This window comes from Coffea arabica, chromosome 9e (genome assembly GCF_036785885.1).
Source record: "Coffea arabica cultivar ET-39 chromosome 9e, Coffea Arabica ET-39 HiFi, whole genome shotgun sequence".
NCBI lineage: Eukaryota > Viridiplantae > Streptophyta > Magnoliopsida > Gentianales > Rubiaceae > Coffea > Coffea arabica.
Genome location: NC_092327.1, coordinates 8,863,896 through 8,876,222, shown reverse-complemented (window position 1 = coordinate 8,876,222; position 12,327 = coordinate 8,863,896). Strand labels below are relative to the sequence as shown.

The following is a 12,327-nucleotide window of genomic DNA, read 5'->3' as shown; positions in this document are numbered from 1 at the left end:
TTCTGCTATTTCTAGATCAACGAAATGAGCCCCTTCCCATTTCTCATTGCAAAACCAGAAAATCACATGAAACATATATAGATTAGAGAATGTAGTTTACCAACATTCAAACAGATACCGTAGCTAGACGATCACCATAATCTAAACCAAAAGCAAAAGAAAGAAATGAAGAAACAAGCACATTGTTAATCTGAACCCTTGAAGCTTGATGTCGCGAGATCCCGACTTTTCCACCCTAACATCATCCACCACTGGTCCACACAAAGAGCTCATGTCATCAGTTCTTGTGTTGTAATAGATGCTGTAAAATGCGACGCGAGTCCTCTCAGCTTTTGCTGTGAAGTTCAGATTCGCTGACTGGAATGTCGAATTCGAATCTGGAGTGTAATGAATATTCTGAGCTTGATCACCAGCAAAGGCCATTACAGCTAAAGGTTGCTTACATGAATCCCCAGCATGGCCTAACGAAAATGTTAATCTGTAACGTTGGTTTGGCTTCGTCTGCACCATCTGGGAGATTATGCCTTCCTTTCCAGAGAGCAATTCGATAGCTCGTTTGCCTTCTGGGACTGTGAAATGGTAAGAATCGATGTACCGCACTGCTCTGTTGGATTCCACTATCCAACCAGGTAATGAGGATGTTTCTTCATCCAGATTAGTTGGGAGCAAGACACCGAGTGAAGCATTCCTGAACATCCAAGGGCCTTCCTCAAAATCACCATTAAGTACTGCATTATCTACAGAGAGGTAAAGGATCACCATTTAGTAGTTCTTGCTTAAGTTTACTTAAGTCCATGAAAAAGAAAAGACCGACGTTATTTTCTTATTGGATTATTATTGTTTTCACGTTGTTATTCAACAATTTCCTAACCCAAATCAAGGAACTATTCGTACATTTCTAAGTAAGACATTCCAGTCACTAATAATTTTGTTATCATCCAGTTATTCTCGAATAGTTTCATTCATTGGTGTAAAATATCACATGCAATAAACAAATTAATTTAATAATTAAAAGAAAAAAGATCCCCAATTTTTCCATTAAAGAACAAAAGTAAAAATGGTAGTTGCCTATATGGAAAATTTTTCACCCCTCTACTCTTGACATTTCGAGGTAAGATGATTAGTATTTTGTAACAGAAATTATATGGACGATTTAGCAGATTCAACAAAATTTTACTGCCATCTCACAAACATGGAATTGAAATCTAAGTAGTGATAGAACTGAAATAATTTTATATGAACGATCAGAGTCAAATGATCAAAAGGCAATTGCATCAAATAGCCATGTTAGGTTTAACAGGACAGAAAACCACTTGGGCCAAAAAATTGATAAAATGCTACTTTTCTCCGTCACTTTCTATATGCTCAGTAATCAAAGATTTAACAGTAGCATGATTTAATTAAAGGCTTTGGGAAGATTAAATCTTAATGGTCAATCATTTTGTCCAAAGAATTGCTCAATCATTTTGTCACTAACTAGTAAACTACTCACTAGTACATTCAAACTCAAGTGGGACCCAGGAATTATTTCACTTAGCTCAAGATTCAATACACAATGATGAACCTTTTTCACACTTTCATCAAGAATTTAAACCAATCACATAATACTATTAAAATTTTCCTTTTTTCATTTTTTATTCCCAAGTAGAGATCCCGTCAATTATCTCGTGTCCTGTTTGGATTGTCACTTTTTAAAATTATTGTAGAAAACTATAATTTAATGATGTGATATATGTGAAGTAAAATGATGATTAAAAAATGAAAAAAATCATTTAAAATATCCCTCACATTTTGCCTAATAAATTTTTCCCTCACTTTTAAAATATTAATTTTACTTTCCTTATAAATTCAAGTCAGCAAAATTTGTTCCCAATCTAAATTTTCAATCACTTTTTTATCTTGATTTCATTATGTGGTTGTTTTTTAAGAGCAAAAAAGATTAGATATTATTTATAGTTAAACAAATGACTCGATTCACATTCATTTTTGACTCTATAAAAAGTAGAATCTGTATTCTTTTTTTTCCTAAAAAAAATTTGACCCAATCCATATTTAGTTTTGCACCTAAATAAGTGGGATATGACCTTTTTGTATTTAAAAACTGATCACATGTGAGTCACGTAGTGATTTTAAATTAAAAAGTGGTTGAAAACTTAAGTTTAGACTAAATTTTATGATTTGAATTTATATGGGATGTAAAATTAACATTTTAAAAGTGAAGAACAAAAAAATTCATTTAGTGAAATGTGAAGGACGTTTTGAATTATTTTTCCCAAAAATAGGTGTCCAGAAAATATTCTAAAATTTTTCCATGTAAACTATCAGTTCAAATTTCAAAAGGACCTTAATGTTTGGAAATTTTGGGCAATTCAAACAAATACACTGGACAGAACAGGGCCCAAGTCATAGCGGGCCAAATTTAACTCCTCATAGCTAAGGCAGAAACTAAGAAACATGCAGATTCCATATTAAATGACAAACCAACCTGCTCTTGTGAGGTTGCCATCCCACATCGATTCTTGGGGGGTTTGGGGTTGGGTTTATAAGTCCCTGGAAGGACCTCAAAAGTTGCCGGCTTTTGAGGTTTCTTCTGGAATTAGGTTTATATATCTAATTTTCGTCAAAAAAAAAAGTCATTTCTTAGGAATCGGCCAAGAGGCAAATTCCTGCAAGGGTAGTTATACTGGGTTCCGTGGGGGGTCGTCACTTCTTAGTAGCAGCGAGCCTACTGGCTTGCCCTTGTGGGGTTGCCATCCCACATCAGTTCTTGGAGGGATTTAGGGTTGGGTTTATAAGTCCCTGGGAGGACCTCAAAAGTTGCCCGCTTTTGAGGTTTCTTCTGGAATTAAGTTTATATATCTAACTTTCGTAAAAAAAAAAAAAAAAAAAAAAAAAAGAGACAAACCAACCTTTGGATTTATCTGGTACGAAAAGCTTCTTGATGGCAATATCATCAATGATGGGCCCACAAGTGGGGTCATCCTCCATGCCAGGATTTTTAAACACAACGCGTACGTCATCCACGTCTGCCTGAAAGGCCCACGCATAAGAATCCCAGCCATGAACACTGTACAAAGTCTGCAAATCAATTGTCTGTGACGCAGGCGGAACAGACACGTTCAGTGACTCTAGCTGAGCGCACGTGCGAGCAGCGCTAAACGTGACCGAATAGATGGAACCCTTTTCTACTTTGACTTCTTGACTAATTTCGGCGTCGTTTCCGAGCCTCACTGCATGTGTACCCTGAGGTACGATCAGGATCATCCCACCTTGTTTTTGACCCGATTCGACTAATTCTACGGTGCCGTTTGATTTCCAGCTAGGGATTGTGGCGGGCCCATCTGGGAATTGTGCGTCTGGGGAGAAGCCTCCTGGTGGAGGGGTCTCAAAATCACCGTTGATCAGTGAACCTGCAAAATTAAAAGGCTTGGGGATCAAAACTACATAAAAAACAAGTTAGTGACTGAAGTACAAATATTTCAACCGATTGGCAATTTCACACTTTCTGAGTTTTTCCTGAAAAAATTTTCGAAATATTTCTTTGACATGTTTCTCAATTACATTTTTAATTCACATATATGATAATGTTACAGTATTTTTTTTTCTTACAAAAACTTCTAAAACGTCCAATCATAGCGTGCATGCTGCAAAAATAGAAACATATTTGAGGCCTAGGCAAAAAAACATAAATATGCGCATTTTTGTTTCCTAATATTTTCAATAATGAGAAAAAAGGAACCATAATGAGAAAGATAATAACGAAAAAATAAGGAACTAAAGGATCACACGTAATGAGGAACTAAAGGATTACATCTACTTAAAGATATCAGCAGTTTGTACTTGTTATATGCATCAAAATGATATTATAGGAAAAATAATGTTTTAATTCTTGGACCGGGTAAAATTAGGAAAAGGTGCAGAAGATTATTATTACAGTTTGTCTAACCATCATTAGTATGTTCAATAAATAACCAGATGAGCTGAAATTACGGCAAATGATTTTGTAATTTGTATCCATATAAGGATGAATTTCTCCAATTGTTGAAAAAAAGGGCTGCTAAATCCTTAATTGCAGAATATTCTGCTAATTTTTCACCATCCAAACATTTAAGCAGCAAGACGGTGGAAAGCAAAGGCACGAAGGTCTAGCAACAAAATCTAGAGTTATAGTAATATTTTTAAAAAAAAAAAAAACTCCTAAAAATACCTAATTTATACGAACCCTTTAAAATAAGTAAAATCAAGAAAAAAAAAAAAGTAAATATGTAATGATTTCGGATTAAGCATGCTGTTGTGGCCCCAGCGTTCTTTAAGACTAAATTATTGAAACCGGCAAGGAAAGAAATTAAAAGATATCATGAACTTTTTCGCTAATAAGAAGAAATGCTAAGGACCATGTGATAGTGCACATCGTTAAGGGTTGGTGTAAAATCAGGAATATTATGATTCACGTCATTTTTTTTGTTCTTGAAATAGACTATTACCAGGTTCAATTTTAAATACCATTTACATATGATACCAACCAAAAAGCTGACTATAAGATCAATGCATTATGCCATAGACATATCCTAACCCATTAAAAGAATAAACACATAAAAAATAACAAGAAAAAAATATTCCTAACCAGATAGCAAAAAATAAAATAAAGGTAAAATGTGTATTATAGTCGGAGAAATCACAAAAAATAAAAATATGATTATCTTGCGAACTCAAAATCTAGTAAAATAGCCACTCCACCGGTTAGTAATAGTAATGGTAATAATTTTTCAGATGAAATGACTGAAGTACACTCCCAATTTTATAAATTAAAATTTTCAAATTTACACATTTATTGAAAATAAGAATAACTAAGAACAAAAGGTTAATGAAGTACATTTTTCTTGGGGAGGGTTGGGTTGGTGGTAGGGTCAAGGCCTCCCACTTAAAAAGAAAAAAGAGTACATTTTTCTTTTGAAAGAGTAAATGAAATTGTACAAGGAAAAATTTGATTTTGACTAACGGGTAAAATAAGCAACTTGATAGCTAGAGGCGCTATTTTGCTTGATTTTGGATTTTTGAAGTGCTACAACATTAACTTATATTTTACATGAGGGTTAATCAGCATATTTGTGATTTTCATAGGGATGTAATCCGCATATTACCCCCTCCCGGCCCCCCCCACCCCAAAAAAATAGAAAATTAAAAAAGGAACAGCTTCTCCAGATTTTTCTTTTTGGCTTTGAAAGAAGAGCCCTCCCCCAATGGACCCAATATTAGGGGTGAGCAAATTCGGTTCTTACCGAATTCATAACCGATTTCAAATTCAATTCGGTAATTTGAAATCGGGTATTTGGTAATTTGGTACAAATTCGGTACGTACCAAATTCACCGAATTCTAATATGGTATGAAATAGGTAATGAGATTATGAATTAGGTAATAACCGATTTCGCATTCAAATTCGGTAATTGAAATCGAGTACCGCATTCCCGCATTCGAATTACCAAATTGGTATATAAAATTATATAATATATAGATAAATGCTATTAGTATTAGTATATACTACTAATACTTTATTATATTATATAGGTAAATGCTATTAATAATAATTAGTATATGGTATTATCAATTTATCATCATATCATGTACTTATAATAATAATAATATATAATAATGTACAATATATTATTTTAGTATTTGTTAATTGTTATATGACTATAATAATACCAATATATAGTAATACATAACAATATAAGATAACTATAATACTTATTATTTTATACATGAGTAACATAACTAGAATTAGATAATAATTAATACATATATGTATAATACTAAATATTAAACAATAAACATAATTAGTAATTAAATTTAGATATTGGTAATTTGATACATCATTCATGTTTGAATTATTGAATATTTGAATGCGTAATCTCTAACTTGCAAGTATTAGTGTACTCTACATATTTAACATAAAAATTCATATTATCTATTCACTAATTTTAATTCTTAAGACTTTAAGTATAGATAAGACAACTAAGTAGTTAGCAGTGTAAGTGAATGCATATGAATTGCAAATCAATGTACTAGTGTATTGACTTTCACAATAATATATGTAAGTAAATAAGTTTTATTTTGATTTGAAATAAATTATAAGTTTGTAAGTAATATAACTTATCACTACTCATTGTAATTTGTAAGTTTGTAACTAATATTACTTATTATTAATCATTGTAAATTATAAATTCATAAATTATCACTAATCATTGTACAGTCTAAGGTTTATTCTAGTTTAAATTAATCACTTTTTATGTGTTCCTTAAATCATAGACTAATGATTTTAGGCATAAGTTATCAAATAAGTTAAAATTCATATTATCTATTTACTAATCTTAAGGCTTTAAGTATAGACAAGACAACTAAGCAGTGTAAGACTGTAAGTGAATGTATGTGAATTGCAAATCAATGTATTAGTGTATTGACTTTCACAATAACATGTGTAAGTAAATAAGTTTTTATTTTGATTTGAAATAAATTATAAGTTTGTAACTAATATAACTTATCACTAATCATTGTAATTTGTAAGCTTGTAACTAATATTACTTATTATTAATCAGTGTAAATTATAAATTCATTGTAACTACTAACTAATATTGCTTATAATTAATCATTGTAAATTATAAATTCATAAATTATCACCAATCATTGTATAGTCTAAGGTTTATTCTAGTTTAAATTAATCACTTTTTATGTGTTTCTTAAATCATAGACTAAGGATTCTAGGTATAAGTGATCAAATAAATGCCAATTAAACCACAAAATGATTAGAACATAAGTAATGTGTTCAATTATGAATAAATTTAGGGATCAAATCAGTAATAATTTATAAATCATAGATGAATTCGGTTAACCGAATTCATTACCGTTTTCGAATTTGAAATCGGTTGCGGAATGAATTCGGTTATGCCCAATTCGGAATTGAAAACGGTTTAAATTTTTACAGGTAGAATAACCGAATTCACCGAATTCAGTGCACCGAATTACCGAATTTGCACCGAATGCACACCCCTACCCAATATGGCTTGGGATTCCCTCTGTTACTTTCTCTTTAATTTTTTATCCATTTGTTTTATATTTATACACTTAAATAAATGTTTACAAAATGATCTGCTCGTGTCATTAATTTTATTTCGATAAGTAGATCAGCACACCTACAAATCAAGTTCATCTAAGAATATGCTGTGCTTCAATTTGCATAAAATATTTAAAGGAGTCAAATTTACGACAAAAGTTGTAAAGTTTAGTCCACCAGCTAAATGTAGTCAATTCAATTTTAATTTTTTGTAATAATTTAAAAGGAAACTGGGAAGTATGTAATAAGCAGTTCTCATTGTAAGAAATACTATTGCAGGTAAATTTATATAGCTGTAATGCAGTCAAACTCAAGGAGCCTAAGACACAACGATTATAAGTTATTTAAGTTGTAACACTACGAAAACTAGCTAGTTAAACCATAAAACTTATAGACGTTAACACTGTTAATGGGATAAAGAGAGAAGCAAAACATAAATCAAAGAACTAGTTACGCTGATACCTAATGTAACTCATGTAAGTATAATCTTAGTACGAAATTCTTCTAGGAAATTACTCCCTTCATCCCAAATTATGTGTTGCGTTTCAGGATTCTAACTTTCAATAATAGTGACTTGATAGTTTTTTTTGTTCAAATAATGGTGACTTAGATAGTTGTGTTGGTAGGTTTGTTTTCAAAGTTGCCCTCTAAACAGATAAAGATGGAGATGACATTGAAAAAAGATATAAAAAAAACTTTGACTTTAGTAAGATATCAAATATTTTTAGATATTTCAAAATAAAAAGTAAAGATACTTTCAATCAAACTGAGGGAGTACAGTTAGAGAATCTGATCCATTCATTTAAAAGGGTTAATTCCACTTTGTCCCCCCAAACTTTGGACGATTATCCACTTAAGTCCCTAAACTTCAAAATGGGACACTTAAGTCCCTAAACTTATAAATACCTCCCACTTAAGGAAAATTGTTAACAAATCCTGAATGCTGTTGGTGGTCGAAGTGTTCCATTTTATAAGGATTTAGGGATTTAAGTGTCTCATTTTATAAGTTCAGAGACTTAAGTGGGAGGTATTTATAAGTTTAGGGACTTAAGTGTCCCATTTTAAAGTTTAGGGACTTAAGTGGATAATCGTCCAAAGTTTGGGGGGACAAAGTGAAATTAACCAAATTTTTAATTATGAAATTAACAAGTAAAAATTAAAGGCCCAAATCGAGATCACTTCAACCCATTAAGACCATTTTCATTCCTGATGATTGCCAAGAAACTTTTTCAAAATTTAACAGTCATTCGGTGGGCCCAGTTACAAGCCCGATTACTTTGTCGCAGATACGACGGATCATGGAAGCTGCATGAGAAGACAAATAGAAAATGGGCCCCAAAAAGGCTAAAACTTTAGCCAAGTTCAAGAAGCCGCAGTAGATCACGTAGGGTCCCCAAAACCCAGCCTAAAGCTGGACTTTTGCTTTCCCCGCGCCGATCGTCGCCGAACCCAATGAAGGGTAACACCGTTAAATTGCTGAAATCTCAGAAGTGAGAGCTCCCTGTGATTAATATTATTTGTATAATATTAAGGTAAAATGTTCCAATGACCCTCAAACTATTATAAAATTTAACTTTTAACCCTCTAACTATTAACTGATAAATGTTATCCCTTCAATTAATTGAAACAAATAATTTTAGCCCTTCTGCTAGCTTAAGCTGTTATGTTTAACAAAAATAACATGACATGCACAGCAATGGCCCTCAAACAATATTGTAAAGTTAAACTTTTGACATTTCAATTATTAACTGATAAATTTTACCCTTCAAACTAACTAAAATATATAATTCTAACACTTCCTCAATTTAAATCGTTATGTCGAACAAAAACATCACCACATGCGCAGTAAAGGTAAAACCTAGGGGTGTTTTTGTCTTTATAGGACATGTGTCCGGGTAAAATTGTTTTACTCCTATTTGACTTATAAACTAATTTATCATCCAATTGCTGAACTTGACCAAAATTAATTGAAAACCTAAAATGCAAAATCCCTAATAGAGATATTTCAGCAAGGATAGGTAACTTAAATTAATCGAGTTATTTTCATTTGGAATTTAACTCATTTTTCGGCGTTGTTCCAAATTCATTGGATTTATGTGCCTCTCTTAATGACATAAATCTGGCATACAATTCATTTTTTGGGAATATTCCAACAAGTCTTGGTTCTTCCAAGTTTGAACTCTCTAATTCTCTCAAATAATCAATCCTCTAATGAGATTCCTCCAAATTTTACATCACTATATCTAAAGCTTTTTTATTTGTCAAACACTTGGTTGCGCACATTCAAAATTCTTTATCAATAGATATTTCTACTCGATATAACGACTCAAGTTGACGGAAAAGATAGAATTCTACGTTTTAATTAGTTAGAGGGTTAGAAATTATCAGCTAATAATTGGAGGATCAAAAGTTGGATTTATAATAGTTTGAGAATCACTAGCATCTCATGAATCCTTTATTTCTGTTAGATATAACAGACTCAAGCTGACAGAAGAACTAGAATTATATGTTTTAATTAGTTGACAGGCTAAAACTTATCAGTTAATAGTTCGAGAGCCAAAAATTGAATTTCATAATAGTTTGAGCGTCATTGGGGCATTTTGCCCTATTTAATATAAATTCATTCAAGTTTGATTTTTTTTATTAGACGGATTTTTTTTTTTTTGTTTTTTAAGTTTGATGTAATTGTAACTTTTACACCACTAAGTTATATTAGTTAACAAGCTTTACAATTAAATCAAAGTTTTGCCGACTGAAGTGGACAAAAATCATTTTGAGAGGCCTCGATCTTGAAATAACATAACCCGATATCCTAAAACACCGTATGTTTTTTTTACGGTTACTTTCTATACATACATAGATTTGGTGAAAATTAGAGTCAAATGTCCCCAAAAAAAAATGCTAGAAGTAGCATCTAAATTGTGCTGCTGCATAAGCATAAACTTTAAGGATCTAATGACGCATATTATAAGCAGCTTCTCTAAACTTTTTGACTAAAATCTGACCTCCAAAAATACTTGGGCCCCAACATACACCCAAGTTTCTTTTGAATTTTCCAGCTATATCATATCATTATTCATACTTTGATTTGATGAAGCCCAGGTCGAAAGTAACACATAGGATATAGTAACTTATTACCCACATTCACCGTAAATTATCACGATATACTAAATGATGAAAGTGTCTGTACCAATTAGTGTCACTAGTAAATTTTAATAATTAAGGCTCTGACACAGAATTTCGCTGATGGTTTTGTGCCAGAATTCTTGTATTATTTAACTTTGGTTACATTCCATAGTAAGCAAAATCGAAACTAAAGTTTCAAAAGTGTCCACAATTTAATTGGCACTGTAACTTGTAAGAGTAGTGAAAATAATTTGTGGCACAGACTTCGATTTTCACCCATATATGTTCCTTTAATCAGTTCATAATTACAAACCCCAACCCCGCCCCCATCCCCCATCGGCGCCCTCTCTTCTCCTCTTTTTTTTCCGACCCGACTTGTTACTAACACGAGAAAAGTGAACATAATGAAGCATTCCTCCTTCTACTTGTAGAAAGCTAGTCCTTTCATTTCTCAAAAAAGAATGGCAGACAAGAAGACACATCGGTGAAAATACCAATTCTGAAGGCAATTTAGGGTTCCAACAGCAAGGTCGCATTGCATTTTAGACATATAAAACTAGGAATAAAAAGCATAACTAAAGATTGATAAACAAAGATAGCATATCCTTGATTAGATCTCAAAAGCATATATAACCAGCAGAATCCACCAAGAATAAAGCACAAAAAAATCAGCATTGTCAGTCAATAATCTCTATAGAAGAGATTAAAGCTAAAAAATTAACCACCAAAGTACAAGAGTAGAGAAACAAAGATTAGAGAGAGAGAGCTTACCATCTTCAATCAGTGCAACAGCAGCTGAGGATGCTAAAAGAACCACAAAAACAAAGACCCTTTTGCAACTTCTTGAGCTCCAAATCATCTTCTCTTCTTTACTTCTCTCTCTCTCTTGGCACACAAAAACAGTGTCCCTAGCTATTTAACTGTATGAAAGCTGTCGCCTCTCCGTTCTCTGGAGCAGGGGAGATGAAGTTTTAGAAGAGGGACTAGAGAGTGTGAAGAAGTTGCAGACAAAAGAGTCCTTATATCCAAGATTCCAGGCTTTCCAGCCAGCCTTTTTTTTTTTCCTATTTCACACCCGGCTCTGACAACTTGACTAGTTTACTAGTACAGCAGGAGTATATACTATACTGTCTTATTAATTAATCATTCATCAAAGCTTTGTTTACTTGCCAAGGGCAAGTATTACCTTTGCGCTAAAACGAATAGCATATATTTATTTGTTTGGATTGCATTTTTTTTGAATTTTTTTTAAAAAATTACTATAGTGATTTGATATATATGAAATAAAAATGTGATTGAAAAATGTGTTTATCGAAAATATAGCAATTTTTTTAAAAAAAATTGTTACTTTAGTATAGTAATTAATTTTACATTTCATAAAGGTTGCAGGATTAAATATATAATAGTTGTAGCGAATTTGAGCTTCATTTTTTCATTAATCGATCTCCCCCCTTCATCCGAAAACAAAAAATCCCCCATCTATTTGTCCTTAATTATGTGTCTTCACATCTTAAATTTATTTACACCATTCCTCTACCTATTTACACTCAGAGATAGATAAATTGATTTGAATTGAGACTTGTGATGCGCCTAATCCCTAACTCCTTTGCCTTTGACACAGCTAGAGGTGGCAAATCAACCCACTTAACTAAATTTATCCATACCCACCCATGAATAGATGGGTATAGGTATCTTAAATTTTTTTATATGGGTATAAATGGGTTACCTAATAATACCCATTTAATATTAAATGGATATTATTGAGTAACCCATCAAACCCATTTAAAATTCTCTTCCCCCCCCCCAGTCTCTTCTTTTCCCCCACTCATTTTTTTTTCAAATTTTTTATTTTGTCATGATGTTAACTACTTTTATTTCATTATTATTATTATTTATTGGTTTTATCTTATTATTTTATTTTCTATTAGTTTGTTAACTTACTCATTTTCAGTATTACCAATTTATGATAAATTTTAGCCTATTTTCTTATCTTTCTAAAATGAAATTTTAAATTTATTTATGAAAAAAATGTTAGGGGTTCAAAATTTTTGAATTAAGTTTTATAGTACTTAGTTCAAATTTTTATATTCTT

The 12,327-nt window shown here is 31.9% G+C and overlaps 1 protein-coding gene across 1 annotated transcript; it reads right to left on the bottom strand.

Moving 5' to 3' along the window:
• Positions 1-51: 51 nt before the first annotated feature.
• Positions 52-11,227, bottom strand: LOC113709344 (BIIDXI-like protein At5g11420). Its single transcript, XM_027232090.2, has 3 exons — positions 11,007-11,227; positions 2,910-3,410; positions 52-737 (listed from the first exon to the last, which is right to left on the bottom strand). Exons 1-3 carry the CDS (start codon positions 11,092-11,094, stop codon positions 142-144), a joined length of 1,185 nt encoding a protein of 394 aa, XP_027087891.1. The 5' UTR covers positions 11,095-11,227; the 3' UTR covers positions 52-141.
• Between the last annotated feature and the right edge of the window lie 1,100 nt (positions 11,228-12,327).

Bases quoted from the DNA above. Each gene is read 5' to 3' on its own strand.
- LOC113709344 (XM_027232090.2), bottom strand. From the start codon at position 11,094: ATGATTTGGAGCTCAAGAAGTTGCAAAAGGGTCTTTGTTTTTGTGGTT. The intron at 3,411-11,006 runs GTAAGCTCTCTC...TTAATTTTGCAG, and splicing joins TGTTGCACTGATTGAAGATG to GTTCACTGATCAACGGTGAT. The intron at 738-2,909 runs GTTGGTTTGTCT...ACCTCTCTGTAG, and splicing joins CGTACCAGATAAATCCAAAG to ATAATGCAGTACTTAATGGT.